The sequence below is a fragment of the Salmo salar genome, chromosome 24 (genome assembly GCF_965601325.2).
Source record: "Salmo salar chromosome 24, fSalSal1, whole genome shotgun sequence".
NCBI lineage: Eukaryota > Metazoa > Chordata > Actinopteri > Salmoniformes > Salmonidae > Salmo > Salmo salar.
In genome coordinates this window covers 1,911,576-1,936,172 of record NC_138314.1, presented here as the reverse complement: position 1 = coordinate 1,936,172, position 24,597 = coordinate 1,911,576, and the positions used below count along the sequence as shown (strand labels likewise).

General features: G+C 43.5%; 1 protein-coding gene across 1 annotated transcript in view; it reads right to left on the bottom strand.

Annotated features, from left to right (window-relative positions):
• LOC106584890 (protein prenyltransferase alpha subunit repeat-containing protein 1) overlaps positions 1 to 24,597 on the bottom strand; it is a 166,892-nt gene that overhangs the window by 95,345 nt on the left and 46,950 nt on the right. Inside the window, exons 5-6 of the mRNA XM_045706657.2 lie at positions 10,459 to 10,699; positions 5,279 to 5,652 (exon numbers count right to left, since the gene is read on the bottom strand). Coding sequence (XP_045562613.1) covers positions 5,279 to 5,652; positions 10,459 to 10,699 — 615 coding nt within the window. The remainder of the gene's footprint in view (positions 1 to 5,278; positions 5,653 to 10,458; positions 10,700 to 24,597) is intronic.

Below are 24,597 nucleotides of genomic sequence, written 5' to 3'. Positions count from 1 at the left end.
TGCATGCATAGGGTTGCAATTCCATTGAATTGGGGATAGTTTAACCAAAATATGCCACAAGACCTAGAATTGCCTTATGTGTATCCCACAAAAAAGGTTCACTGTTATAAGCTAACTTTTTTGATGAATTTAAGCAAAATTACCCAAATTCCCGGGCTAAACTTCCCATGGAAACTTACCGGAAACTTTCTGACCCTTTGCAACCCTAATACAGACTCAAACTAATTTCAGGATTTATAATAGCAATGTGAAGTCACTGCTTTTATATGGCTCTGAGTGCTGGAGGGTAGTCAGTAGTGAGATGAGCAGGGTTGATGCCTTCCACAATGGTTGCCTCCGTAAGATCTCCAACATCTTCCGGCCAAACAAGATCTCTAACGAGAACCTGTACAGGAGGACGGGCTGTAAGAAGATTGTCCTGGAAATAAATATATGCAGGTTGTGTTCGCTTGGTCATGTGCTGAGGATGCTGCCAGAAAGGATCCCCAGATGCCCTCAGATGGATACCAACTGGAAAGCGCAAGTGACGTAGGCCAAAAACAACATGGTGACGGACAGTGGTGGCTGAGCTGGGAGAGATGGGTCTTTCATGGGACAGGGCACAAATTGTGGCCAAAGACAGACACCAGTGGCAGAAGATTGTTACAGCCTTAGTCCTCTTCGTCCCGGGTGGGGTATAAGTAAAGTAACTATTCATAATGCACATTCACCAATAAACCTCTTGTAACAGGCAATTTAGAAAATTATAAAATGTGTTGTTTGGATCCTGGATGCTGATTGAGTGATATGTGGGAGTTGTGGGATAACAACTGTAAAATACCATGACATGTTAATGTCATAATTCCACTGTGCCTCAGCCCTGACTGTAAATTCAAAAACATCATCTCGTTTGGGAAAAAGGCGCCTTCACATTATTTTTTCCATGCTACTATTTGGTTTGCAACAGTTGGGAGTTGTATAAACCCTTCTGTCTGCCTCTACGATCTGTGCAACAATGTATCATTTTACAAATGTGATCTCTACCAAGCCCAAGAAGAAGCATGAAACTAATAATTCAACATGGAATACGTAAACACTCAGAATTCCATTAATTCATTAACCAGCGCATGTGCGGCCTATGTATGCCTATTGGATATTTATTAAAACATTATTTATTGAAGTTCTTGTCAATCACTGAATCTCTGCTAGCTAGATACATGCCAATGATTTGTTTAGCATAACAAAGTCGAATGAATAGAATGATTAGAATTAACGACTGGGTCAAAACATGAGAAAATAACAAATGACCAGCCTGCTTGGGTAGCAAGCAAAAGTTATCTGATGCAGGCCTGGAGGCAAGGGAAATAATGGCTTGAGATGCCATCAGTCCAAGAGCTCACTCAAGAGTTATTGGCAGCCCCTAACATGGAGAATAGAAAGCACTGGAGTGCCATTTTAGCTCGCAATGATGTGAGTGGGACGTCCCATTCTCCGCCAAAGAGGCAAGCACTGGCTGTCACCAACCAGTTCCAGGACCATTGACAGTTCGTCCACTCTTGTGCCATCAACGGAAACATCACTATAAAACATCACCCACTAGCTTGGTTAGTTCGGACTCTGCAACAATAATAGTTGTTGCCCATGTAGGCCTATTGGATATTTATTAAATCATTGTTTATTGAAGTTCTTGTCAATCATCCTCATTGAATCTCTGCTAGCTAGCTACATGCCAATGATTTGTTTAGCATAACAACATCGAATGAATAGAATGATTAGCATTAACAACTAGGTCAAAACATGAGAAAATAACTAATGACCAGCCCGCTTGGGAAGCAACTTCAAAATACAAAAACAAATTGCCTTGTTAAAAATAATGTTTTTTAATGAAAAAATATAATTTATATTTTTATAAATTGTTGGCAACTGTTTTATAAAAGCAATAAGGCCCCTCGAATCCTGGGATAATCATGTGACAACTCCATCCTAAGGGCTGTTCCCGGCCCTCGGCGAAGCCCTTAATTGGAAGTAAGCATACGATAATCACAGATAACTTAATACAAAAAGTAAGGGCGTCGATCAGAAAACCAGTCAGTATCTGGTGTGACCACCATTTGCCTCATGCAGCGTGACACATCTGCTTCACATAGAATTGATTAGGCTGTTGATTATGGCCTGTGGAATGTTGTCCCACTCCTCTTCAAGGACTGTGCGAAGTTGCTGGATATTTGTGGGAACTGGAACACACTGTCGTACACATCGATCCAGAGCATCCCAAACATGCTCAATGGGTGACATGTCTGGTGAATATGCAGGCCATGGAAGAACTGGGACATTTTCAGAGTCCAGGAATTGTGTAAAGATCCTTGCGACATGGGGCCGTGTATTGAAACAGGAGGTGATGGCGGCGGATAAATGGCACGACATGGGCCACGGGATCTCGTCACTGAATCTCTGTGCATTCAAATTGCCATCTATAAAATGCAATTGTGTTCGTTGACCGTAGTTTATTCCTGCCCATACCATAACCCCACGGCCACCATGGGGCACTCTGTTAACAATGTTGACATCAGCAAACCGCTTGCCCACACGACGCCGTCTGCCATACACTCTGTCTGCCATCTACCCGGTACAGTTGAAACCGGGATTCATCCGTGAAGAGCACACTTCTCCCGTGGGCCAGTGGCCATCTAAGGTGAGCATTTGCCCACTGAAGTCGGTTACGACGCCGAACTGTAGTCAGTTCAAGACCCTGCTGAGGAAGACGAGCACGCAGATTAAATTATTGTTGTGCAAATCCAGTTTCATCAGCTGTCCAGGTGGCTGAAGCAGGTGATACCGCAGTTGAAGAAGCCTGGGCTGGCGTGGTTACACGTGGGCTGTGGTTGTGAGGCCGGTTGGACGTACTGCCAAATTCTCTAAAATTACGTTGGAGGCGGCTTATGGTAGAGAAATTAACATTCAATTCTCTGACCCATCTCAAATAGCGAGTTGAAACTGCTTGTTGTCAGAGAGGAAGAAGTGATCTTTCATCGTTGTTGTTCTGAGTGGCAGGGGGAGGAGCTTTGTGTGTAGGGGAGGAGCTTGGTGTGTGTGTGTGTTTAAACGGGAGGGTGCACAATCATAGCAGAAGAAGCGAAGGAGACGAGACCATGAAGACATGAGAACAAGCGGACATAAACACTCATAAAAACGAAAAATAGAACAGCAGATTCTTGCGATATTGGCATTTGAAATATCGTGCTAAAACATCAATTAGAATTTATCAAAATAATTTGATATATCACCCAGCCCTACTGGTCAGGTATAAACACTTTTTACTGAGCTGATCTTCAGCCTCTCTCGCTGTTCCCTCTTTCCCCAGTCCTCTCTCTGTTCTCCCTCTCTGCCCTCACTCGCTTGCTCTGTTCCCTCTTTCCTCTCGGTAGCTCTGTTCCCTCTTTCCTCTCGCTATATCTCTATTCTCTCCCTCTCTAGAAGAACAAAGAATGTTCTGCAGCAAAAAAAAAGTATTCAGACCCCTTCACTTTTTCCACATTTTGTTACATTACAGCCTTATTCTAAAATGGATTAAATAAATCAAGTTCCTCAATCTACACACAATACCCCATAATGATAGTCAAAACAGGTTGAGATTTTTTTGCAAATGTATTAAAAATAATAAACGAAAACATTTATTCAAACCATTTGCTATGACACTCAGGTGCAAAATGAACTCAGGTGCATCCTGTTTCCATTGATCATCTTCTTTGTGATGTTTCTACAACTTCATTGTCCACCTATGGTATATTCAATTGATTGGACATGATTTGGAAAGGCACACATCTGTCTATATAAGGTCCCACAAAAAAAGTCTGCAGCATTGCAAGTCCCCAAGAACACAGTGCCCTGCATTATTATTAAATGGAAGAAGTTTGGAACGACCAATACTCTTCCTAGAGCTGGCCGCCTGGCCGAACTGATTAATCTGGGGAGAAGGGCCTTGGTCAGGGAGGTGACCAAGAACCCGATGGTCACTCCGACAAAGCTCCAGCGTTCCTCTGTGGAGATGGGAGAACCTTCCAGAACAACAACCATCTCTGCAGCACTCCACCAATCAGGCCTTTATGGTAGAGTGGCCAGACGGAAGCCACACCTCAGTGATAGGCACATGACACCCCGCTTGGAGTTTGCCAAAAGACACCTAAAGGACTCTCAGACCATGAGAAACAAGATTCTCTTGTCTAATGAAACCAAGATGGAACTCTTTGGCCTGAATGCCAAGCGCCACATCTGGAAGAAACCTGGCACCCTCCCTACGGTGAAGCATGATGGTGGTAGCATCATGCTGTGGGGATGTTTTCAGCGGCAGGGACTAGGAGACTAGTCAGGATTGAGGGAAAGATGAACGGAGCAAAGTACAGAGCGATCCTTGATGAAAACCTGCTCCAGAGCACTCAGGACCTCAGACAGGGGGCAAAGGTTCACCTTCCAACAGGACAATGACCCGAAGCACACAGCCAAGACAACACAGGAGTGGCTTCTGGACAAGTCTCTGAATGACCTTGAGTGGCCCAGGCAGAGCCCGGACTTGAACATCTCTGGAGAAACCTGAAAATATATGTGCAGCGACGCACCCCATCCAACCTGACAGAGCTTGAGAAGATCTGCAGAGAAGAATGGGAGAAACTCCCCAAATACAGGTGTGCCAAGCTTGTAGCTTCATACCGAAGAAGACTTGAGGCTGTAATTGCTGCCAAAGGTGCTTCAACAAAGTGCTGCGAAAGGGTCTGAATACTTATGTAAATGTGATATTTGAGTTTTTGTATTTTTAATACATTTGCAAAAATTTATAAAAACCTGTTTTTGCTTTGTCATTGTGTGGTATTGTGTGTAGATTGATGAGGAAAAAAACGATTTAATCCATTTTAGAATAAGGCTGTAACGTAACAAAATGTGGAAAAAGTGAAGGGGTCTGAACACTTTCCGAATGCACCGTATATGACATGATAGGGACCCACCAACACATCCACTACTGAAGAGTCCTGAGAACATCGTAATGGTCTAACGGACAATAAAAACGATTGGCATAATAAAGCATTTGCCACCAATATGGAGGGTTGTTAGCCAAACTCTGCACAGTGTCTATGGCTATGGCTCTAGCTGAAATTAGGCCGCACCCTAGATACAACAACGTGCTGGTCCATGATTGGTCCTCCTTTGGTCTCACCTGTGACACCAGAGCGTCTCATAATAAAATGTGTTCTGTGATTGGCTAACATTGTAGTCTCAGGTTGAGTGACAGTGGCCGGTGGGCTCGTACCTGTGACACCAGAGTGTCTCGTGTCCGGGGAAGGACTGGATGAGGTCAGTACACAGCTCCATCTCCTGGTGGAAGAGCTGGGGCACGGCCGGCACCGAGGACTGGTCCTCTGGGGTGGCGGGAGAGGGGCAGGGGGCTGCTGCTGTGGCCTCTCCGTTACCCTGGTGGTGGGGGTGGCCTGGCTGGGGGTCCGGGCTGGGACTGCGAGGGCTGGAGCTGCCGAGGCTGGGCCGAGGGGCATGGTGGTGGTGCATGGACTGGCTGAGCTCCCTGACCAGGGCCTTGAGCAGAAACTGGCGGTAGTGAAAGCCACTGTGGTCCGACACGTGCATGGAGACCCACTCACGTAGGGAGGACAGCTCATCATGGAGGACCTGGGAAAAGAGAAGGAGAGGTGACCTCATTCAAGCAAGGTTTTCCATTCAAAGGTATTTGCCCTTTGCAAACATTTTTAACAATAAAACAATTATGTTATGGTTGGAATTATACTTGTGCACACTAGCAATTCCAAAAGAGAGAGGGAAATTATTTGGCTTCTTACAAAGACATGATTTGACCAATCAAACGCTATCAGGACAGCCATTACAAGAACCAAACCCCAATGGGTGATCAGAAAGTAGGCTTATCCTATCATAACAGGCAGTGTCTATTAAATAATTATTCCTACTGTCTACTCTTGTCACAGTCCTATATCCCTGGTACTAATAAACAGTAGCATCTCTCCATATCCTAGGAGTGCCTGGCATGGCTTAAAAATTAGGAACGGATCAACTGAGCCACAACACTCCATCCACCTTTAAATCCCTAGGCCTCTTATTTTAGGATCTGGCCTTAGGGATTTGCTGCATTAATGCCTGCGCTGTCGCCAGATCAGTTAAATGGATTAGAAAGTTCCTGTCCTCCTCAACACGCAGTGACAGGCCAGAGATATGAGGCAGCGAGGGCTGGAGACACACAGACCCTGGTCTTACTGTATAAGCCATGCTAGCTGCATGAAAACATTCATAGCTAGTTGCCTGCTTGACTAGCACACACAGATGTTTTCTGTCAATGTTACATTGAAAGAGCTGTCAATGTTTTGACAGAGACCACGAACATACAATTAAGAGGCAGACAGAGAGAGAGAGTGGCAGAGAGAGGCGGAGAAGCAGAGAGAGGCAGACCGAGAGAGGCAGAGAGAGAGGCAGAGAAAGAGAGGCAGAGCAAGAGAGAGGCAGAAAGAAGCAGAGCGGCAGTGGCAGAGCGAGAGAGATAGGCCGAGTGAGAGAGAGGCAGAGAGAAGCAGAGCGGCAGTGGCAGAGCAAGAGAGAGGCAGTGGCAGAGCGAGAGAGAGGCAGTGGCAGAGCGAGAGAGAGGCAGTGGCAGAGCGAGAGAGAGGCAGAGGCAGAGAGAAGCAGAGAAAGAGGCAGAGAGTGAGAGAGAGAGGCAGAGAGAGAGCGGCAGAGAGAGAGAGAGGCAAAGACAGAGAGAGGCAGAGACAGAGAGAGGCAGAGAGGCAGAGCGAGAGAGAGAAGCAGAGAGAGAGGCAGAGAGAAGCAGAGAGAGAGCGAGAGAGAGAGCGAGACGCAGAGAGAGAGAGAGCGAGAGGCAGAGCGAGAGAGAGAGAGGCAGAGCGAGAGGCAGAGCGAGAGAGAGAGGAAGAGCGATAGAGAGGTAGAGCGAGAAAGGGAGAGGGAGGCAGAGCTAGAGAGAAGCAGAGTGAGAGAGAGGCAGAGCGAGAGGCAGACCCGAGAGACAGAGGCAGAGCGAGAGGCAGAGAGAGAGAGAGAGAGAGAGAGAGAGAGAGAGAGAGAGGCAGAGTGAGAGAGAGGCAGAGGCAGAGCGAGAGAGGGGCAGAGCGAGAGGGGCAGTGCAAGAGAGGGGCAGAGCGAAAGAGAGGCAGAGGCAGAGCGAGAGAGAGACAGAGTGAAAGAGGCAACAAAGGAGTGGCTCAAGAAGAAGCACATTAAGGTCCTGGAGTGGCCTAGCCAGTCTCCACACCGTAATCCCATAGAAAATCTGTGGAGGGAGCTGAAGGTTCGAGTTGCCAAACGTCAGCCTCGAAACCTTAATGACTTGGAGAAGATCTGCAAAGAGGAGTGGGACAAAATCCCTCCTGAGATGTGTGCAAACCTGGTAGCCAACTACAAGAAACGTCTAACCTCTGTGATTGCCAGCAAGGGTTTTGCCACCAAGTAGTAAGTCATGTTTTGCAGAGGGGTCAAATACTTATTTCCCTCATTAAAATGCAAATCAATTTATAACATGCGTTTTTCTGGATTTTTTTGTTGTTATTCTGTCTCTCACTGTTCAAATAAACCTACCATTAAAATTATAGACTGATCATTTCTTTGTCAGTAGGCACACGTACAAAATCAGCAGGGGATCAAATACTTTTTTCCCTCACTGTAGAGCAGAATTGGGCCAATGCCCCCTCCTCATTCGAATAGAAAAAAGAGCCATCAAATTTTACAACCATCTAAAAACAAGTGACCCCAAAACATTCCATCACACAGCTCTACAATGTCAAGAGATGAAACCAGAGAAGAGTCCCCTCAGCCAGCTGGTTCTGAGGCTCAGTTCACAAACCCAAACCAACCCCATTGAGCCTCAGGATAGCACTCTTGCCCAACCAAATCATCACAAAACAAAAAGAAAAATATATCACCTTTTGGAAAGACACCACAAAAAATCTAAATAAACTTCAACACTATTTGGCTCTAAACAGACAGTACATGGTGGCAGACTATCTGACCACTGTGACTGATAGAAAACTGAGGAAAACATTGACTAGGTACAGACTCAGTAAGCACAGTCTGGCTATAGAGACCGGTCGTCACAGACAAACCTGACTGCCCAGAGAGGACAGGCTGTGCTCACTCTACTCCAGGGGAGAGGTAGAGACAGAGCTGTATTTCCTATTACACTGTGACAAATACTCAGAGCTAAGTGAATATTTCTTTCCCCAAATTATAATTAAATACAAAGAATTTGAAACTATAAAAGTTGAAGAAAAAATCTAATATTTATAGGGTGAAAAGCCAAAATGTGCAGTTTTGGCAGCCAAATATGTGTCCTCCTGCCACAACCTGAGGGACAGCCGGTAAAAAGTGCAATGTAATGTCAATAATATTTCCCATCTTGTTTTGTTTTGTCTTTCATACCATGTCATGTGTCTTCTCAGTCATGTTGACACTGGTCTACTACCATTGCTTTAATGTATTGTTGTTCTGATTAATATTGTTGTGGTAGTTGTTGTTAATGGTAATCCCATGTCCACTACTAGTATTATTATTGCTGTTGGTCCCACCATTTATTTATATATATATATATATATATATATATATATATATATATATATATATATATACTGCTCAAAAAAATAAAAGGGAACACTTACACAACACATCCTAATCTTATTAAATACTTTTTTCTTTACATAGTTGAATGTGCTGACAACAAAATCACACAAAAATAATCAATGGAAATCCAATTTATCAACCCATGGAGGTCTGGATTTGGAGTCAAAATTAAAGTGGAAAACCACACTACAGGCTGATCCAACTTTGATGTAATGTCCTTAAAACAAGTCAAAATGAGGCTCAGTAGTGTGTGTGGCCTCCACGTGCCTGTATGACCTCCCTACAACGCCTGGGCATGCTCCTGATGAGGTGGCGGATGGTCTCCATGAGGGATCTCCTCCCAGACCTGGACTAAAGCATCCGCCAACTCCTGGACAGTCTGTGGTGCAACGTGGCGTTGGTGGATGGAGCGAGACATGATGTCCCAGATGTGCTCAATTGGATTCAGGTCTGGGGAACGGGCGGGCTAGTCCATAGCATCAATGCCTTCCTCTTGCAGGAACTGCTGACACACTCCAGCCACATGAGGTGTATGCATTCACTACTGTAAGTCGCTCTGGATAAGAGCGTCTGCTAAATGACAAAAAAATAAAATAAAAAAAAGGTCTAGCATTGTCTTGCATTAGGAGGAACCCAGGGCCAACCGCACCAGCATATGGTCTCACAAGGGGTCTGAGGATCTCATCTCGGTACCTATCGGCAGTCAGGCTACCTCTGGCGAGCACATGGAGGGCTGTGCGGCCCCCCAAATAAATGCCACCTCACACCATGACTGACCCACCGCCAAACCGGTCATGCTGGAGGATGTTGCAGGCAGCAGAACGTTCTCCACGGCGTCTCCAGACTCTGTCACGTGCTCAGTGTGAACCTGCTTTCATCTGTGAAGAGCACAGGGTGCCAGTGGCAAATTTGCCAATCTTGGTGTTCTCTGGCAAATGCCAAACATCCTGCACGGTGTTGGGCTGTAAGCACAACCCCCACCTGTGGACGTCGGGCCCTCATACCACCCTCATGGAGTCTGTTTCTGACTGTTTGAGCAGACACATGCACATTTGTGGCCTGCTGGAGGTCATTTTGCAGGGCTCTGGCAGTGCTTCTCCTGCTCCTCCTTGCACTAAGGCGGAGGTAGCGGTCCTGCTGCTGGGTTGTTGCCCTCCTACGGCCTCCTCCACGTCTCCTGATGTACTGGCCTGTCTCCTGGTAGCGCCTCCATGCTCTGGACACTACGTTGACAGACACAGCAAACCTTCTTGCCACAGCTCGCATTGATGTGCCATCCTGGATGAGCTGCACTACCTGAGCCACTTGTGTGGGTTGTAGACTCCGTCTCATGCTACTACTAGAGTGAAAGCACCGCCAGCATTCAAAAGTGACCAAAACATCAGCCAGGAAGCATAGGAACTGAGAAGTGGTCTTTGGTCCCCACCTGCAAACCACTCCTTTAATGGGGGTGTCTTGCTAATTGCCTATAATTTCCACCTTTTGTCTATTCCATTTGCACAACAGCATGTGAAATTTGTCAATCAGTGTTGCTTCCTAAGTGGACAGTTTGATTTCACAGAAGTGTGATTGACTTGGAGTTACATTGTGTTGTTTAAGTGTTCCCTTTATTTTTTTGAGCAAGTGTATATATATATATATATATATATATTTATTATTTTTTTCTATATGTATACTTTGACAATGTAAGTAATAATGAACTTGCCATGTCAATAAAGTCAATTGAATTGAGAGAGAGAGGCAGAGAGAGAGAGAGAGAGAGAGAGAGAGAGAGAGAGAGAGGGAGAGGCAGAGAGAGAGAGGCAGAGAGAAAGAGACCCTATCTCGTCCTACTCCTACCTTCAGGTTGCCCTGGGCCATGTTCTGCAGGACCCAGATACGGTGTGACCAGGCGTTGTAGTTGCTAGGGTAGCGGCTGGCGGCGTCGGCGCATACCTTCATCTCGTCGTGTAGAACCCTGTGGAGGCGCTCACTAAGCTGCGTCCTCTCTGCTGCGTCACGCAAGTCACTGTCACCCTGCTTCTTCCTGTCTGAGCTGGGGGAAGAACACTCCCGTAGCACCTGCTGTAGTACCCAGCGCCTGGAAACACAGGGGGAATGTTTAACTATATACACTGACTGAACACACACACGCACCTCAAATACCCTCGGCTCCCAAAACAGCCCTAAACCCAGAACCAACCGAGCCTATAGTAAGCATCTGGTTCAACAACAGAGCCAGGACAAAAGGCCTGGATAACATCAATACAAAACAGCTACGTAAGTGACCTATCAACTGCGATGACATTCTCAGAATGCATTGTGCAACCACAGCCTTCTCAGGCTGCTAAACACTTTGCTGGCCAGATGAGGGGTCATTTTGGGCCAGTTAGATCATGTCCTGTACACACCATATACGGCCATACACAGTGCCTTCAGAAACTATTCACACCTTGACTTTCTACACATTTTGTTGTGCTACAACGTGGTATTAAAATTGATTTAATTGTAATTTTTTGGTCAACGATCTACACGGAATACTCTAACGTCAAAGTGGAAAACAAATTCTAACATTTGTAAAAGATATATAGATATACTCCATCACTCTCCTTCTTGGTCAAATAGCCCTTACACAGACTGGGGGTGAGTTGGGTCATTGTCCTGTTGAAAAACAAATAATAGTCCCACTAAGCGCAAACCAGATGGGATGGCGTATCGCTGCAGAATGCTGTGATAACCATGCTGGTTAAGTGTGCCTTGAATCCTAAATAAATCACTGACTGTGTCACGAGCAAAGCACCCCCACACCATCACAACTCCTTCTCTATGCTTCACAGTGGCAGGGATGCAAACTGTCCAAACAAGGTGACACATTTTCTTTGCACTGAAAAACACAAAACATGTGTTAAGGGGATTTTTTTTTACTGTAAATCAGCTTTAAAATTCAAATTTCTAGTGACTTTTAGGCTGAATCTGTATATTAATTAACCAACAAAGAATATGATCTACATGATCAGTCTCTGTGTGTAAAATAGAAAGTGGTTAATGTGAACCTAACTCATAGCTAAACATTTTAAGGAAAACAATCCAATGTTATTTGTTGCCATACTTTACTGCACATGACACTCAAGTCCACAAAATAAACAATACATTTATATTTTATACTGGTTTATGTAGTCGAGTCAATATAATACCACATACATTTTAGGTCAATAGTTCTCCAAAGATAGAGTTATTTCAAGATATTCTGAGAAGTTAGCTAGTTAACTCATTGATCTAGCTTTCAGGAACAGTCCCTCTGATGCTGTTCTGCCCAACAGAACAGAACATATCTGAGGAAAAGTTAAATGAAACCCAAATAGAACTCTTTCCTATACCCACATACAGTTTCAGAACACTTTCTGAAAAAAAATATCTGAATTGCAAACATAAAAATATAGCCCATCAAATTAAGGTAAATGGTGGCAGAAAACAGGCCTCGGATGCTGCGTCCTAGGCCAGGAACAATTTGGGATTTATTTGACAAAGGGAGAGTACTGGAGGGAAGTAGAGGGCTGGGTAGAGGGTTTTCCCCTACTTCTTTTTCATAACCTGGACAAGTATTTCAAGTGCCCGTTTGCGCTGTTTTGTGGCATGCTTGAGCCTTGCCCTCTTCTCCTCTTCAGCTACCGCCGTCTTGCTCTCCTGAGCGCTTCCAGATGGCGACAGCCATACCCGAGATGTCGTCTTTGGTCTTCCAGCAGACTCCGCTGCCACTGGGTCTTGTCTACTGTTCCTGCTGACCTGATGTTTCTGCAGAGCCTTCAGTCCACCTCTCTAAACCTTGCATCCTCCCATTTAAACATCTCCACTGCGGTCTTCTGCCTGGTCTGTATTGCATTGAAAGTTGAGATGTTGATGTTGGTGCTTCGTGTATCAATGATGTCGTTCATCCAGCTAAATGAAGATTCAACCCTGGGACCATGAAAGACAGAGAGGGCACCTTTCACCACATTACCCAGGGCTGGATACAGTGTCTGGGCCAAGACATGAGCCCACCACTCCACCATGTCATCTCCCTCCTTGAAGCTGGCCAGGCATGGATCAATGTTGTATCGCATGATCTCCTGGTGGAGATCACTGCCGGCAAGTGAGAGGTGGCTCAACATTGCGCTCAGCTTCTTCAACTGGATCGCTGCCTGCAAGTGGCCTCTCAAAATCGGGTCCAGAGCAGACAGTGACCTCAGTGTGTGACTTTGCAAGGCTTTGGTGACCTGTTCCATGAAAGACTTCAGCAGCTGAAATATAGAACACCACAAAACTGTTTTGAAACAATGAAGAAAAAAAAAAAAGTATTAAATGTAATTAAATTGTAGGGTACTAACAGCATGATTAGGATTCCTGGTTCAGAATCCATCTGCTTCCCGCCCCACATACATCTCCCTGGCAAACAGCAGCATCTTCTCCTTAAGTACCATCACTCCCATAGTCTTGGGTGACACTTTAGTGATGTATTCAGCATTGAAAAGTTTCAAGCTGCTTGTCGTGGAGCTTATATACCAACGTCTGGCTACCCTGTGAATGTAAAACAAGCTGTTGTGAAATACAACATTGTTTATACACAGGTGTAGCCAACAGTCGCTGATAGAAAATACCCACCTGGAAAACCATTACGTGTTCCTTCATGATAGGCAGTACACCCACGTAAATTCTGAGTTGTAGGTTAGTTGTAGTGCCCTCATGCCACACCTTCCTGGTCACTCTTCTTTCTGTCTTTTCCTTGCTGTGTCATGCCTGTGAAAACAGAATCAGTAAGTTAAGTGTCAATAAGGTACATTTTGCTCATCACTGGTAACCATGGCAGGGTTTGTAAACCACTACAGACTACAAAGGGAATCACAGCCAAGAGCTGCCCAGTGACACAAGCCTACCAGACAGGCAAAATAACTTCTATGCTCGCTTCAAGGCAAATAACACTAAAACATGCATGAGAGCACCAGCTGTTCCGGACGACTGTGTGATCAAGCTCTCCGTAGCAGATGTGAGTAAGACATTTAAACAGGTCAACATTCACAAGGCCGCAGGCTGACCAACTGGCAGCCTTCACTGACATTTTCAACCTCTCCCTGTCCGAGTCTGTAATACCAACATGTTTCAAGCAGACCACCATAGTCCCTGTGCACAAGAACACTAAGGTAACCTGCCAAAATGACTACTGACCCGTAGCACTCACGTCTGTAGCCATGAAGTGCTTTGAAAGGCTGGACATGGCTCACATCAACACCATTATCCCAGAAACACTAGACCCACTCCAATTTGCATACCGACCTAACAGATGATGCAATCTCTATTGCACTCACCACTGCCCTTTCCCACCTGGACAAAAGGAACCTATATGAGAATGCTATTCATTGACTACAGCTCAGAGTTCAACACCATAGTGACCTCAAAGCTCATCAATAAGCTAAGGACCCTGGGACTAAACACCTCCCTCTGCAACTGAATCCTGGACTGACGGGCTGCCACCAGGTGGTAAGGGTAGGTAACAACACATCTGCCATGCTGATCCTCACCACAGGGCCCCTCAGGGGCCCCGCCAGGCACTACTCCAACACCACCATTAAGTTTGCCAATGACACAACAGTGGTAGGTCTGATCACCAACAACGACGAGACATCCTATAAGGAGGTGGTCAGAGACCTGGCCGGGTGGTGCCAGGACAACAACCTCTTCCTCAACGTGATCAAGACAAAGGAGATGATTGTAGACTACAGGAAAAGGAGGACCGAGCACGCCCCCATTCTCATCGACTGGGCTGTAGTGGAGCAGGTTGAGAGCTTCAAGTTTCGTGGTGTCCACATCACCAACAAACTAACATGGTCCAAGCACACCAAGACAGTCGTGAAGACGCACAACAAAGCCTATTCCCCCTCAGGAGACTGAAAAAATTTGGCATGGGTCCTCAGATCCTCAAAAGGTTCTACAGCTGCACCATCGAAAGCATCCTGAGGGGTTGCATCACTGCCTGGTATGGCAACTGCTCGGCCTCCGACAGCAGGGCACTACAGAGGGTAGTGCGTACGGCCCAGTACATCACTGGGGCCAAGCTTTCTGCCATCCAGGACCTCTATAACAGGCGGTGTCAGAAGAAGGCCATAAAAATTGTCAAAGACCCCAGCCACCCCAGTCATAGACTGTTCTCTCTGCTACCGCACGGTAAGCAGTACCGGAGCGCCAAGTCTAGGTCCAAGAGGCTTCTAAACAGCTTCTACCCCCAAGCAATAAGACTCTTAAACATCAATCAAATGGCTACCCAGACTATTTGCATTGCCCAACCCCCCCACCCCCTCTTTTACGCCGCTGCTACTCTGTTATTATCTATGCATAGTCACTTTAATAACTCTACCTACATGTACATATTACCTCAATTACCTCGACTAACCGGTGCCTCCGCACATTGACACTGGTACCCCCGTATATAGTCTCGTTATTGTTATTTACTGCGGCTCTTTAATTACTTGTTCCTTTTATTTCTTATTCTTATTCATATTTTCTAAACTGCATTGTTGGTTCGGGGCTTGTAAGTAAGCATTACACTGTAACCTGTTGTATTCGGCGCATGTGACTAATAACATTTGAACATAGAACTAGTGATGATCTTCACCTTTTCTGTTGAGGTCCTCATGCAAAGACTTGATCCGCGCTTGTGCCTTCTCGCTCACGTGGTGTTCTTTATAAATGTGTTCCAGTGGGTCCTATTACAGCTCCTGGTCCTCGTTGTTCGGGAACCCGTAGTACAGCATTCTGTGTGTCGAAATGCTGACATCATATGCGGACAGCCAGCGATGGGGCACAAACCTCTGAGGACTGGAGGCAGGCATATATCCTTGAGGTACATCACTTGACAAAAAGAGAGAGACTATGAAATTATTTATTTCCTTACACTGCCCCTTTATTGTTCTTTGTCATTTAAGGTAGGATTGCACATAAACACGATAGATTTGGAATAAATTCAGTATGATGAATTCATGAATAAAGATTTCATTCATTGAGTGATAAGTAAATACCAAACTTTAAAATATACTTGTTTTTACTTGATCTGGAGACCGCTGATGATCAGTGTGCAGATCATTGAAGAGCTGCTCAAGGTGGTGGTCGAAGGGCTCTGCAAACTTCTTTGCTGCATTGTGGATGTGATGACAGGAGACTCCATCAATGTCGAGCAGGGTTGGAAGGATCTTTGTCTCGATGCCGGTCTTGCTACCTCTCATGACCCTACAAGAATCCATCATCATGCTCACCAGATATTTCCATTGGATGTTATGGTTGAAGAAGTCGCAGAGCGCGCTGTCTAAGCTGACGGCATTCACCTTTATGACCTCCAGGGACCCCAAGTGCTCCACCACCACCTTTTGGATGTCATCATGGTAGTAGCTTACCAGCATGGAGAGGACCTTCAAAAATCAAACCAAACAAAATCAGGGTTATTTTGTCAAATGCACAGTAAACAGATGTTGACTGGACAATTAAATGCGTTCTACTTGAGCTCTCCAACAATGTAAGATACGATTAGAGATAATAGAATAGATAATAGATAATAGAATGCCAAATTGATAAGATAACAATAATTAAATATGAGAACAACCTTTTTGTTGCTGTTAGATGTGCTCTCATCCAAGTTCAAAGAAAAAGGAAACCTCAGGTTTGAGAAGGTCCTTTCGGAGAAGGTCCGCCCTAGGCCATTGACCATCTTGTAGGATGCTGCAGTTCTCGAGAGCTTCATCCTCTCCAAAGCCACCTTGTCAATGGCAAGATTTTGCACTAGCTCAACAATTACTGGAGCAATAGCAAAGGGGAGGGAATGCTCTGCTAGGACACCAATGACCATAGCCTATGTCATGACTTGCCCTCCTGGATGGAGATAAAAGGTGCCGGCTAAACAAAGGTTTCAAGACCGCCCTCTCCTGGGGTAGTTGGCCAGTTTTATGACGGTCATAAATACCTTGCAGGAACTGTCTCTTCTTGGCCATGCAGTATTGAGGGGAAATAACCCTTCTGTTACAAGCAGATTCTTCCCGCCAAAACTACAACATCCAAAAGTGGATAATGAAACAATATTCCTAACACAAATGATGTGGGAAATGGTCAGGAGGGACTTAAAGAACAATCATGTCAGCATTTATTGTTTGGTAATATCATTAAAGACGTTATAACGGAAACATTGTAACTAAGACCTTCCAATGTATATGTCAGAGTTACATCTAAATGTTGTAAAACTTATATAATTAAATCTGAAACTATTTGTGAGAAGATGAAATGTGATTCTAGCCTTCTAAATAAGATAATTGTTTTTCATGTAAAGTTTTACCCAGTCAGTAACCATGCCCACATAAGCACAGACATGCCAAAAGGATGGAACGCCCCTTTATCCAGAGTGCTTATAAAGGACTCCTAACTAAATTTACATTAGACCAGAAAACATGGAGCAGTGGCAGGGTTGCTACCGGCGTAAGGACATGGTGATCTCTGGTGGACAATCAGAGACTTACACAACCAGAGACTTTTCGTCACAGACGGATCGGGCGATTTCAACAGAGAAAGACGACAGACATACAAGCATAAATATCAGGGATGCAAACTGGTGAGGACCCAAAAAGGTGACACTTTTGTTTTGCACTGAAAAATCCCTGCACGGGGAAATGCAGGTTTCAACTAATTAAACAACATATGTCAAGAATAGAATATGATCTACATGATCAGTCTCTGTGTGCAAAATAAAGTGGTTAATGTGAACCTAACTCAGCTAAAAAATGTAAAGAAAGCAATCCAATGTTATTTGTTGCCTAGACTGTTCCACGGATCGGGCAATTTCAACAAAAAAAGACAACAAAGACATACAAGCGTAATAATGTACATTGCATTTCCAAATCCGAATGAGCTGTTGTTATGCTGCTAAATAGCCATACTGACGATGAGCGTATTATTCAACTGTATGTACGATAGTTTAATTCATTTGTCTCTCCTTCTCCCGCTCTTTCTTTCCCCCATCCCTTTCATTGTGTAACAAGCTGTCATATCGGTTTAGTACACTAGGGACTTTTCATTGCATTATATTAGTAATCAATGTATAATCTATTCTCTGTGTTTATGTAATTCTGTGTGATTATTTAGTTGGTAAATAAATAATTAAGCCAATTTGTGTATCGCTGAGCCATCATGTAGACTAGGGTTCGTGCATATTTAACGGATTATGCAACATTCAGAATGAGACTGATATGAGGAAATGATTGACTGCTATCATATCAAAATTGATATTTGAGTTAATTCGGGAAACGGTAACTCATTAAACAAACTTTTCCCGTGGGGCCCCAGGTTACTAATGAGTTAATTGTTACATGATTAATTTAATCACGTAATAATTACACAGTTAATTATTCGATAAATAGCATGTCATCGCATTAATGATAGTCATGTCACAACACCTAGAAGACACAAATTCGGAAATTAACTAAAAGCAGGCACACTACATATCTTGTGTAAATTGCACACTAAATTTTCCTAACGTGCTATGCTGACTTCTCAAATAGTGATGCTAATTACCTAACACACGTACCTCTGCATTTGCTATGCAGTCTACAGTGGGCACAGGAAGCTGAGCCTCTTGTTCCCTAATCTTCTCTGGCCCCTGGTGGAATGGTGCTGGTGGTGGGCAGTATCTGGGCTACATCTGGGCAGTATCTGGGCTACACTGTACGTTATTACATTGTACACAGTCTGCCTGTGGACAACTGTTCTACAATTGTTGGCATAATTTATCTATTTCAGGCAGAGAGTACACCTGGCATACCCCTTTTTATCCACCTTATTGAAAAACTGAGAAAGAGTGAAAGTGTGTGGTGTTCCTTTCACCTCTATAGTGACATCCAGCTTAAACCAGGCCCAGCTCCAGCTACACTTAATCCCTGAATCCACTTGTTAAACAAACAATGCCTTATCTTCACCTAATTCTTTCATACTGAAAACTAGAGGGAAAACATCAAATCTAATTTTATTGGTCAAATACACATGGTTAGCAGACATTATTGCGAGTGTAGAGAAATGCTTGTGCTTCTAGTTCCAACAAGCAGTAATATCTAACAAGTCATTTAACAATTCATAGATGATAGCTAGCTATCATCTATGATTTCAGATTTCCGTCAGGATCCAGTGAGCAACTAACAATGTTATAGCTTGAGGAACGTTAAGAGTCATATACCAGTTAATACTATAGCTAACGTTAGCTCATCTGATGTTGTAACTTTAACTAGCTAGCTAAAGCTAGCTGTCTGACTTTGTTAGCCAGCAAATTTTCACACCATAAACTCAATTATTTGATCAGCTCATGAAATACACCTTCTCACCTCCGTCGTCTTCGTCGGCAGACTTCTAAACTACCTCTTCGTTCTCGTCAGGGGACGCGCTGCTGCTGTAACTGGCAAACTGCTTTTCCACTTTTCCACTCTTTCCAAAGTGTGCGCTGATGCTGTAACTAGCAAGTTGGTAGTCTCTTCTCTCTTCAGTCACGTGCTGCATTCTGTTGTTGTGAGAATGATCGGCTGAGCCTTGGATACAGCCAGTATTGCTCCAAACGCGGCTCACCCCTGGCCCCCCTCAAACTTTTCTCATCGGATCTACACGAATCACGTAGGTCACCTATTTTGGATTCAAAACTTAGGTCACCTATTTTGGATTCACCTACTCAAGGAACAGGAATTAAATCATCAACATGTATTGATCACATCTTAACTAATGCTGCACAAATTTGCTTTAAAGCAGTATCCAAATCCATAGGATGTAGTGCTCACAATATAATAGCCATATCAAGGAATACCAAAGATCCAAAGGCTGGGCCTAATATGGTGTATAAGAGGTCACACAATAAGTTTTGTAGTGATTCATATGTTGATGAAGTAAAGAATATTTGCTGATCTGTGGTGTGTAACAAGGAGCAACCAGATGCTGCACTGGACACATTTATGAAATCGCTTATTCCAGTTACTAATAAGCATGCACCCATTAAGAAAATGATTATAAAAACGGTTAACCTCTTACATCTAGATGTTCCGCTAGCGGAACGCCTCGCCAATATCCAATGATAGGGCGTGGCGCGAATTACAAACTCCTCAAAAATCCCAAAACTTCCATTTTTCAAACATATGACTATTTTACAACATTTTAAAGACAAGACTCTCCTTTATCTAACCACATTGTCCGATTTCAAAAAGGCTTTACAACGAAAGCAAAACATTCGATTATGTCAGGAGAGTACCCAGCCAGAAATAATCAGACACCCATTTTTCAAGCTAGCATATAATGTCACAAAAACCAAAACCACAGCTAAATGCAGCACTAACCTTTGATGATCTTCATCAGATGACACTCCTAGGACATTATGTTATACAATACATGCATGTTTTGTTCAATCAAGTTCATATTTATATCAAAAACCAGCTTTTTACATTAGCATGTGACGTTCAGAACTAGCATACACACCGAAAACTTCCGGTGAATTTACTAAATTACTCACGATAAACGTTCACAAAAAACATAACAATTATTTTAAGAATTATAGATACAGAACTCCTTTATGCAATCGAGGTGTCCGATTTTAAAATAGCTTTTCGGTGAAAGCACATTTTGCAATATCCTGAGTAGATAGCCCGGCCATCACAGGCTAGCTATTTTGACACCCACCAAGTTTGGCACTCACCAAACTCAGATTTACTATAAGAAAAATTGGATTACCTTTGCTGTTCTTCGTCAGAATGCACTCCCAGGACTTCTACTTTATACCCAATGTTGTTTTGGTTCCAAATAATCCATAGTTATATCCAAATAGCGCCGTTTTGTTCTTGCGTTCAAGACACTATCCGAACGGTGACGCGCTGGCGCATATCGTGACAATTTTTTAAAAAATATTCCATTACCGTACTTCGAAGCATGTCAAACGCTGTTTAAAATCAATTTTCATGCGATTTTTCTCGTAAAATAGCGATAATATTCCGACCGGGAGACGTTGTTTTCGTTCAAAGACTGAAAGAAGGAAATGGTGTCTTCACGTGCACGCGCGGACCCGTGTCATTGTTCTCAGATCGACCACTTTCCAAATGCGCTACTGTTTTTCGCCAAGGGACTGCAGAGTCATCATTCCCCGTTCTGGCGCCTTCTGAGAGCCTATGGGAGCCTTATAAAATGTCACGTTACAGCAGAGATCCTCTGTTTTCGATAAAGAGGCTATAAAAGGCCAAGAAATGGTCAGAGAGGGCACTTCCTGTATAGAATCTCCTCAGGTTTTGGCCTGTCATATGAGTTCTGTTATACTCACAGACACCATTCAAACAGTTTTAGAAACTTTAGGGTGTTTTCTATCCAAATCAAACAATTATATGCATATTCTAGTTTCTGGGCAGGAGTAATAACCAGATTAAATCGGGTACGTTTTTTATCCGGCCGTGAAAATACTGCACCCTATCCTAAACAGGTTAAATCCTCTAGGATTGACGAGTAATTGAAAAATTGTATGGTTGAGAGGGATGAAGCAAAAGGTATGGCAAATAAGTCTGGCAGCCCAACTGATTGGCAAACGTACTGCAAATTAAGAAATCATGTGACTAAGCTAAATAAAAATAAACTATACTATGAAGCAAAGATAAATTATATAAATAACAATAGTAAAAATCCTAGGAGCACCTTAAATTACATTTTTGGGAAAAAAGACAACTCGGCACCATCATTCATTGAATCAGATGGCTCATTTATCACAAAACCCACTGATATTGCCAAGAACTTTAATTACATTTTCATTGGCAAGATAAGCAAACTTAGGGATGACATGCCAGCAACAAATGCTGACACTACACATTCAAGTATATCTGACCAATAATTGTACTTTTGAATTCCACAAAGTCAGTGTGGAAGAGGTGAAAAAATGATTGTTGTCTATCAACAATGACAAGCCACAGGGTCTGATAATCTGGATTGAAAATTACTGAGGATAATAGCGGACGATAATTGCCACTCCTATTTGCCACATCTTCAATTTAAGCCTACTAGAAAGTGTGTGCCCTCAGGCCTGGAGGGAAGCTAAAGTCATTCTGCTCCCAAAGAATTGTAAAGCCACCTTTAATGGCTCAAATAGCCAACCAATCACCCTGTTACCAACCCTTAGTAAACTTCTGGGGAAAAAATGTGTTTGACCAGATACAATGTTATTTCACAGTAAACAAATTGACAACAGACTTTCAGCACACATATAGGGAAGGACACTCAACAAGCACAGCACTTACACAAATGACTGATGATTGGCTGAGAGAAAATGATGATAAAATTATTGTGGGGGCTGTCTTGCTAGACTTCAGTGCAGCTTTTGACATTATCGATCCTAGTCTGCTGCTGGAAAAACGTATGGGTTATGACTTTACACCTCTGCTATAATGTGGATAAAGAGCTACTTGTCTAAAAGAACACAGAGGGTGTTCTTTAATGGAAACTTCTCCAACATAATCCAGGTAGAAGCAGGAATTCTCCAGGGTAGCTGTTTAGGCCCCCTGCTTTTTTCAATCTTTACTAACAACATGCCACTGGCTTTGAGTAAGGCCAGTGTGTCTATGCATGTGGCCGACTCAACGCTATACACGTCAGCTACTACAGCGACTGAAATGACTGCAACACAAAGAGCTGCAGTTAGTTTCAGAATGGGTAGCAAGGAATAAGTTAGTCCTAAATATTTCAAAAACTAAAAGCATTATATTTGGGACAAATCATTCACTAAACCCTAAACCTCAACAACATCTCATAATGAATAATGTGGAAATTGAGCAAGTTCAGGTGAATAAACTGCTTGGAGTAACCTTGGATTGTAAACTGTCATGGTCAAAACATATTGATACAACAGTAGCTAAGATGGGGAGAAGTCTGTCTATAATAAAGCGCTACACTGTCTTCTTAACAACACTATCAACAAGGCAGGTCCTACAGGCCCTGGTTTTGTTGCACCTGGACTACTGTTCACAAAGAGGGACTTGGGAAAATTGCTGTTGGCTCAGAACAGGGCAGCACGGCTGGTCCTTAAAAGTATACGGAGAGCTAACATTAACGATATGCCTGTCAATCTCTCACGGCTCAAAGTGGAAGAGAGATTGACTTCCTCATTACTTGTTTTCGTAAGAGGTGTTGACAAGCTGAAGGTACCAAGCCGTCTGTTTAAAATACTAGCACAAAGCTCGGACACCCATGCATACCCCACAAGACATGCCACCAGAAGTCTCTTCACAGTCCCCAAGTCCAAAACAGACTATGGGAGGCGCACAGTACTACATAGAGCCATGACTACATGGAACTCTATTCCACATCAGGTAACTGATGCAAGCAGTAGAATCAGATCTATAAAGCAGGTAAAAATACACATTATGGAACAGCGGAGACTGTGAAGTAACACAAACATAGGCACAGACACATGCATACACACACGATAACATACGCACTATACACACACGTACACATGGATTTTGCGTTGTAGATATGTGGTAGTGGAGAATGGGCCTGAGGGCACACATTTAGTGTGTTGTGAATTCTGTAAGAAATGTATTGTAATGTTTTTAAAATTGTATAACTGCCTTAATTTTGCCAGAGCCCAGGAAGAATAGCTGCCAAGGCAGCAGCTAATGGGGATCCATAATAAATACAAAATACTCTGCGTCTCACAAAGACACGGCGGTTGCAGCAATTCGACCATGAAGGCCTGACTCACGCAGTCTCCTCTGAACAATTGATGTTACGATGTGTCTGTTACTGCATTTATTAGTGAGTCCATGCAACTTATGTGACTTTTTTACTCCTGGACTAATTTAGGCTTGCCATAACAAAGGGGTTGAATACTTAGTGACTGAAGACATTTCAGCTTTTCATCTTTAATTAATTTGTAAAAAAAAACAAACAAAAAAAACATAATTCCACTTATGGGGTATTGTGTGTAGGCCGGTGACAAAATAAATCTAATTTTAAATTCAGGCTGTAGAACCACCATTCACCGTGACCATGTCTCAGTGTGACATAATCCCTATTCACATGCTACAGGATATAAACAAACTGCTGCTGGAATCCCCAACTGGAACCTCCACTCTCCGGTAGACAGCACAAGATCCAATCAATCCATCCATCCATCCATCCATCCATCCATCCATCCATCCATCCATCCAACCATCCATCCATCCAGTGACAAGAAAAAGTATGTGAACCCTTTGGAATTACCTGGATTTCTGATCTCACCTTCATCTAATTCACAACAATTGACAAACACAGTATGCTTAAACTAATAACACACAAATTATTGTTTTTTTCTTGTCTATATTGAATACATAATTAAAACATTCACAGTGTAGGTTGGGAAAAGTATGTGAACCCCAAGACTAATGACTTCTCCAAAAGCTAATTAGAGTCAGGAGTCAGTTTACCTGGAGTCCAATCAATGATTTGATGTTCATCAGTCCATGGTAAGACAACTTGTCTATGAATGGAGAAAGTTCAGCACTGTTGCAACTCTCCCTAGGACTGGCCGTCCTACAAAGATGACTGCAAGAGCAGAGCGCAGAATGCTCAATGAGGTTAAGAAGAATCCTAGTGTCAGCTAAAGACTTACAGAAATCTTTGGAACATGCTAACATCTCTGTTGACGAGTCTATGACAAGTAAAAAACACTAAACAAGAATGGTGTTCATGGGAGGATACCACGGAAGAAGCCACTGCCGTCCCCAAAAAATATTGCTGCACATCTGAAGTTTGCAAAAGAGCACCTGGATGTTCCACAGCGCTACTGGCAAAATATTCTGTGGACAGATTAAACTAAAGTTAAACTAAAGAACACACAACACTGTGTGGAGAAAAGACGGCACAGCACACCAACATCAAAACCTCATCACAACTGTAAAGTATGGTGGAGGGAGCATCATGGTTTGGGTCTGCTTTGCTGCCTCAGGGCCTGGA